The sequence below is a fragment of the Ochotona curzoniae genome, unplaced genomic scaffold (genome assembly GCF_017591425.1).
Source record: "Ochotona curzoniae isolate NIBS_2020 unplaced genomic scaffold, NIBS_Ocur_1.0 contig_1014, whole genome shotgun sequence".
NCBI classification, from domain to species: domain Eukaryota; kingdom Metazoa; phylum Chordata; class Mammalia; order Lagomorpha; family Ochotonidae; genus Ochotona; species Ochotona curzoniae.
Genome location: NW_024464920.1, coordinates 3,126,436 through 3,133,796, shown reverse-complemented (window position 1 = coordinate 3,133,796; position 7,361 = coordinate 3,126,436). Strand labels below are relative to the sequence as shown.

The following is a 7,361-nucleotide window of genomic DNA, read 5'->3' as shown; positions in this document are numbered from 1 at the left end:
TCAGATTGGCTCAGCTCTCACCTTGCAACCACTTGGGGAGTGAACCAGTGGATGGGAACTCTTTCTGTCTCTGTATATCTGACTGTCCAGTAAAAATAAATCTTTGAAAAAAAATATATTTTCAAAGATTTATTTATTTTTATTGGAAAGGCAGATATACAGAGCGGATGAGAGACAGAGAGAAAGACCTCTGTCCGATGGTTCACTCCCCAAGTGAGTGCAACAGCTGGAGCTGAGTCAATCCAAAGCCAGGAGCCAGGAGCTCCTCCCGGTGTCCCATGCAGGTGTAGGGTCCCAAGGCTTTGGACTGTCCTCGACTGCTTTCCCAGGCCACAAGCAGGGAGCTGGATGGGAAGTGGATCTGCCGAGATTAGAACCAGTGCCCATATGCGATCCTGGCACGTGCAAGGCGAGGACTTTAACCACTATCCTATTGCACTAGGCCTCAAAAATATCTGAAATGGAAAAAGAGAAATGGAAGAGACAGAGAACTTCTATCTGCTGACAGACTCCTTGGAATCTCAGGGATGGCTAGGGTGAGCTGAGGGGCCTGGGCCTTGGGACAGTGTGTGAGCAGCCAGCACACACCTGTTCCCTAGGAGTCTGGCCTGGGTTGGACTATGCTCGGGATCAGGCTATGCCCACGCTCCTCTGACCCTTCACTAGTCCCCAAAGGGGGCATGGCCAGTGGCTGGCCAGGACAAACGCATAGCCACCGCCTATACACTGGCTCCAAGAGCAATATTTCTACACCATTTTAATTCTGGGACAGGAAGGGGGCTGGGGGGGGCAGAGGCAGGCTGCCCCAGAGTGTGTGGGAGGCAGGTGGTGGGTGCTTCTAGCTGGTGGAGCTGCAGGGAGGGCTCCGGGCTGCCTGCAGACCCTCACCTGCTGCGCCTCTTTCTCCCTCGCACCCGCAGCTCTGTCGAAGATGCACTGGACACCGGAACACGCCCAGCCCCACAACCAGTGGCCGGAGCAACACCTCGACGTGTCCTCCACCACCCCGTCGCCGGCTCACAAGCTGGAGTTGCCCCCGACTGGTCGCCAGCGCTGTCACTATGCTTGGGCACACGACGACATCTCCGCCCTCACGGCCTCCAACCTCCTGAAGCGCTACGCAGAGAAATACTCGGGGGTCCTGGACTCGCCCTATGAGCGCCCTGCCCTGGGAGGCTACAGCGACGCCGCCTTCCTCAACGGTGCCAAGGGGGACCCGGAGCCCTGGCCTGGGCCTGAGCCGCCCTATCCCTTGGCCTCCCTGCACGAGGGCCTCGCGGGAACCAAGTCAGGGAGCGGGGGTGGGTCGGGGGGCCTAGGAGGCTCCCCGGTTTTAGCAGGGAACTTACCTGAACCCCTGTATGCCGGCAACGCTTGCGGAGGTCCGTCGGTGGCGACAGCAGCGCCCGAATACGCAGCGGGATACGCAAGTGGCTACCTGGCGCCTAGCTACTGCACGCAGACCGGCACCGCGCTGCCCCCGCCGCCTCCGCCGCCGCCTCCGGCCGCGCTGCTGCAGCCGCCTCCCCCACCGGGGTACGGCCCGTCGGGGCCGCTCTATAACTACCCCACGGGCGGCTACGCGGCCGCGCAGCCCGGCTACGGCGCCCTCCCGCCGCCCCCGGCCGCACCCCCAGCCCCTTACCTGCCCTCCGGCCTCGCAGCGCCCACGCCCCTGCCCGCGCCCACGCCGCCGCGCCCTGCGCCCGCCTCCTACGGCTTCCAGACCGTCGCTCCAGGCACCGAAGGCAGCGTGTCACTGAAGCGCAAGGCCGCCGACGAGGGCGCGGAGGGCCGCTACCGCAAGTATGCATACGAGCCCGCCAAAGCCCCCGCGGCCGACGGCGCCGCCTATCCTGCCGTGGACAACGGCGAGGGTCGGGGCAACGGGTTCCGGGCGAAGCCGCTGTCGGCAGCCGCCGAGGAGTCGTCGAGCAAATACTCGGGGACCGGCGTGTCGCTCAAGGTCCTGGGGTCCCCGGTCTACGGCCCGCAGCTTGAGCCCTTTGACAAGTTTTCTGAGCGGCCACCGGTGCCGGCTGCCCGCGGGGGCTTCGCCGTGCCGTCGGGGGAGCCTCTTAAAGGTTTGGAGCTGGTGACCAGCAAGATGCTGGACTGCGGACCGCCGGTGCAGTGGGCCGACGTGGCGGGCCAGGGCGCGCTCAAGGCGGCGCTGGAGGAGGAGCTGGTGTGGCCCCTGCTGAGGCCGCCTGCCTACCCGGGCAGCCCGCGCCCGCCGCGGACCTTGCTGCTCTTCGGGCCGCGCGGCGTCGGCAAAACGCTGCTGGGCCGCTGCCTGGCCACGCAGCTGGGCGCCTCGCTGCTTCGTCTGCGCGGTGCCACCCTGGCCGCTCCGGGCGCCGCCGAGGGCGCAGGCCTGCTCCAGGCCGCCTTCGCCGCCGCGCGCTGTCGGCCGCCCGCCGTGCTGCTCATCAGTGAGCTGGAGGCGCTGCTGGCCGGCCGCGACGACGGCGCGCTGCAGGCGCCGCTGCTGGCCTGCCTGGACGGCGGCGGCGCGGGGACCGACGGCGTGCTGGTCGTGGGCACCACAGCGCGGCCCGCGGCCCTGGACGAGGCGACCCGCCGGCGCTTCGCACTGCGCTTCTACGTGGCGCTGCCCGACGGCCCGGCCCGGGGGCAGATCCTGCAGCGGTTGCTGTCCCAGCAGGGCTGTACCCTGAGCGAGCGGGAGCTGGCTGCCCTCGTGCAGGGCACCCAGGGCTTCTCCGGGGCCGAGCTGGGACAGCTGTGCCAGCAGGCAGCTGCGGCCGCCGCGGGGCTCCCGGGGCTGCGGCGGCCCCTCTCCTACAAGGACTTGGAGGCGGCGTTGAGCAAGGTGGGCCCCAGGGTGTCCCCCAAGGAGCTGGACTCGTTCGTGGAGTGGGACAAAATGTACGGCTCCGGACACTGAGGGCATGCGGGCGGCAAGCGGCCCTTCCTGCCTCTGCACTCCTGCTCCTCCTCGGCTTGTGGGAACATGGTTGGCCAAAGTGGGCTGGGAGGGCGTCCGAATGGCGCGCGTGGGGTGAGGGATGCCCTGCTGGTGGAGTTCTCTTGGGTGTGAAACGTTTCTGGTGCACGCGGGGCCAGATGCCAGCTGCGCCACGTTCTCAGGTTTTTCCTATTTATTGCGGAGGGGAGGCACGCCATCTTCGTCCCACCTCGAGAGGGACTCCCACCCCGCCGCCATCCCTGTCCCCTCCTGGCCTCATGCCTCTGTTAACCGCTCCGCTCTGTTGCCGGCACCCCGTTTTTCTTCTGCCGCTTCCCCGAGCCTCGGGGGTCCCTGCCTGCCTTCTGTCACTCTCCTTCTGACTTGCTGTCTCTGACCTGCCCCACCCCACCCCGGGGCTGGGAGTGTGTGTTTGTGTGTTGGAGGGGGTGGGGAGACTCAGGGGGCTTCCCTCCTCAACCCACCCCTATGATCCCCCTACTCAGCTGGGAAGAAAAACAAAAAACACCCAAAGCCCAAAGAAGAAGAGGTTCTTTTTTTATTATTATTGTTATCTTTAATTTTTTTGGTTTTTGAGGAGAAATCCCAGAAGTGTAGCTTCTTGGACTTCTTAGGCCTCTTATTTTTGTAAGATGTGTAGCATTTTGCTTTTTTTTTTTTTTTTAAACAACTCAGGAAGAAACTGACCTCAGAAAGAATGTTAGATTTTGGCTGCTCTGCTCGGCGGGTGCCCCACCCTTGCCCCGCCCATCCTCCCTCCCTGGCAGGCTGGCCTCGGGCAGGCCCAGGGATGCCCCAGAGCCCTGGGGCTGGGACTCTTAGAAGCTGAATGTATTGCTCAGGACCTCTTCCCTGGTCCCGTTGGCAGGGCTGGGGGGTACCTGCTGCTTTCCCCCACCCCCACCCCTTGTCCCTGGCCTAGTGTCTTCTGGGAGAGGGTTAACCCAGAGTTGGGATCCCCTTGTGGGTTTCCTACCCCCAAGCCTAGCAAGTAGGCTGAGGTTGGGGGCGAGGTGGGGTGGGTGGCAACCCCCCAAGGGATGGAGGTCGCAGACAGAAAGTCACCCCCAGAGCCCACCTCACCTGGCCCTGCCCAGGGCCGAGGTCGCTGGTAACTCTTGCCAAGAGGATCCTCCAGGGATGGAGGACCACCTCGGGTTCTCACCAGGTCTAGGTTTGAGCTCAGGTGAGGGTGAAGATGGACGGGGGCTGGAGCGGGGGTCCACCCTGGAGGGCTTAGTCTGCCATCCCCAGACACACTAGCCGCCAGCCTGGTCCCTGATTCCTCTGCTTCCTGCCCCCACAGGCTGCTGGGAGGGGCAGGACTTGGTGTCCCAGCCTGCTTCATGGCTCTTGGGCACCTTCCCTACTTTTGCTTCTCTCACCGCAGCCCTCCTCCCTGCCCTGGTAGCTCCTTTAGAATCTGTATACCACCACCACCTTCTTGGGCTGGGAGAATGTCCCTGGGGGACATTCCAGGTGTCAAGGTGCCAAGGGCCAGGGCTGGCCCAGCAGCACTGACAAGCAAAGCTGCTTGCTTCTGCCCCTCGGTCTCTTCCTGACCCTTCTCTTCTGCCAGCCAGCCTGGCAGGGCGGGGGAGGAGCCAGGGGTTCTCTCTCAGGTGTGTGCGCACGCACAAGGGGCAGGTGGGTGAGGCAGGCTGGGACCCACATCCCTGTCTTCCTCTAGGAGGCAGATGGCCCTGGGAGTGGATGGGAGCTCACTGACCAAGGCCCTGGTGCCCTCTGCCATGCTCTTCTGGTTCCCCAGGTATGGGGTTGGGGGGTACTTTGCACAAGGACACAGCCCCCTAGACTACAGCACCTACATTCTGGGCACTGGGGCATGTTCAGCCCTAGCAGTGTCGGTGGGGGGCATACCAAAGAATCCCAGGGCCAGCGGCGGGGAAGGGCGGCCTGGGGTAGCCTGGCCAGACCCCCATCCTGCAGCTGTAACCATTTCTACCTCATTTTGCTGCGTGTTGTACATGGACGTATTTATCTCCTGTCTGACGATGCTCTGCAGTTGTGGCATGTCTACCTCAGAAGAGACTGTATTTTAAAAGAAAGTATCACACAGTATTAAAGTGATGACAGGTGGTTTCCTGGCGATTTCTTGCAAGGGGGAGGGGAAGGAGGGGGCAGCTGGATGTTGGGAGCCCTCAGAGAACGGCTGGGCAGCCCCTGGGGGGTGTTTCTGTTCCTTCAGCAAAAAAAGTGCCCACGGGACTTATTTAGCCTTTGCAGCACCTGGCAGGGAGGAGGCCGGTGGGGGAGTGAGGCTCCAGGGTGAGAAGCTCGGGCTTGGTGGGATGGAGGAAGGCCGTTTCCAGGTGCCCAAAGCTCTGCTGTACGTGGGGCAAAGAACAGCATGAATGAATGAGTACATGTAGGAAGAGCCACACCCTACGGTAGCCCTCCCTGAGCAGAGCCAGGGCTGTCTTTATCTTTGTTCCGTTCTGCGGGTTGGCCAGCCACATCCCAGCACTTCAGGTCACAGGTGACCCTCTAGCCTCCTTCCCCCAACCATCCAGCAGTCCTGACTGGCAGCTCACTATCAACAGGGAGACTGACAGGTGAGCACTGCTTCTGGAGGCCTCCCCACCCCCAGTGCTCAGAGCAGATCGCAGTAAGCAGACCGAGCGCCAGGCTGGCTCAGTGCCCCAGGGCCTGGGGAGCCGGGCTGATGCCAAGAGGCGGGAACTCCTGCCGGCTGCACTGGAGCCACCCCCACTGCCTGCCAGAGTCTGCATCAGCCAGAAGCCCACCCAGGTCAGCAACCTGGAATGTGTGCACTGCTAGGGGAGACGCCTGCTTCTCCCAAAAAAATCCTTGAAAATGGAGGAGGGCTCAGGGGAAGCCGTGTGCCCTGGCACCCTGCTTGGGACTGAGCCAGGCCTACAGGAGGCTAGGTCGTCCCTCCCCTCAGGGAGACACACGCAGGTGTGCCAGGGCCCAGGGGTGTGGCTCCTGGGTTCAGCCTTCCGGCGATGGGTGGCCCTTGGCCATGGAGGCCCAACTTGCTTCCTGGCGCCCTGGAGTTGTACTCCGCTGAGTGCAGCTGTTGTGGGCGGCATTGAGGGTACAGAAAGGGTCACATGCAGCCACTATTCCTGGAGAGCCCACAGCCCAGCACAGGTGGCCCAGGTGGGGTCCCAAGTGGTGGGTGTGGCAGTCAGCACTGTGGCATCTGAGGCTGGCATCTCCAGGGGTGCTGGTTCAGGTCCCAGCTGCTCCGTTTCTGATCTAGCTCACTGCTGATGTACTTGGGAAAGCAGTGGGATGACCTGAGTGTTGGTTGTTCTAGCCTTTTAGGGAGTGAACCAGCGAATAAACCAGTTTTCACTCTCCCTTGCCCATAACCCTTTCAAATAAATAAATAAATAAATAAATAAATAAATAAATAAATAAATAAATAAATAAATAAATCCATGCTTAAAGATAATGCAACCAAGGGCATGGCACCATGGCTCAATTGACTTATCCTTCCCCTGCAAGCGCCAGGATCCCATATGGGCACTGGTTCGGACCCTGGCTGCTCCACTTCCTATCCTGCTCCCTGCTTGAGGCCTGGAAAGCAGCAGAGGATGGCCCAAGGCCTTGGTCCCCTGCACCCGTATTGGAGACCAGGAAGAAACTCCTTGCTCTAGGCTTTGGATCTGCTAAGTCACAGCCATTGCAGCCATTTGGGGAGTGAGCCAGTGGCTGGAAGATCTTTCTGTCTCTCCTTCTCTGGATCCCCTTAACAGTAAAAATTAATAAATCTTTTAAAAAAAGAACATTGAGAGAATGCAACTAGAGGTTACTGGGCCTGCTGGTGAAGATGCTGGCTTGGACACCTGCACCCCACATAGGAGTGCCTAAGTTTGATACCCAGTGCTAGCTCCTGACCCCAGCTTCCTGCTAATGTGGGCCCAAAGCAGGCAGGCTCCTGTGGCAGGCCTGTTTGCGGGTCCCAGTTCCTGGCTTTGGGCAAAACCATTATGGACATTTGGGGATAAACCACTAGGTGGCAGCACTCTCAATCGCCTACCCTCAAATAATTGACTCAAATAAAAGACAATTGGATGATGGTGCTTGGGGGAGGGGGCTGGATGTCTGTCTGTATTCTCACAGCTGGAACGGTGTTCAGAAGACCCTCGAGAAACACTGACTGCCATCTCTGGTGTCCAGGTGAGCACTACCAGAGAAGACTCACAGGTGGTCTCCGGTCATGCCCAGGTGGTGGTGAGGGTCAGGGAAAGTACATCCCGTGTGTGCACGGGTGGGAGGGCAGCAGAAGCGGGCAGAGGTGGGGGAGGGGAGCGGGGGAGGGGCTGGACCTCATCACTGGGACCTTCACACCCCCAGCAAGCCTCTGTGGAGGCAGAGAGGACAGGAGGGGGCTGTGGACAGGGACTTGGCAAGA

General features: G+C 61.3%; 1 protein-coding gene across 1 annotated transcript; it reads left to right on the top strand.

Annotated features, from left to right (window-relative positions):
- The first annotated feature begins 931 nt into the window (after positions 1–931).
- On the top strand, positions 932–3,121 carry LOC121162035 (fidgetin-like protein 2). Its single transcript, XM_040988785.1, has one exon. The coding sequence runs from the start codon at positions 932–934 to the stop codon at positions 2,909–2,911; it is 1,980 nt and encodes a 659-aa protein (XP_040844719.1). The 3' UTR covers positions 2,912–3,121.
- The last annotated feature ends 4,240 nt before the right edge of the window (positions 3,122–7,361 follow it).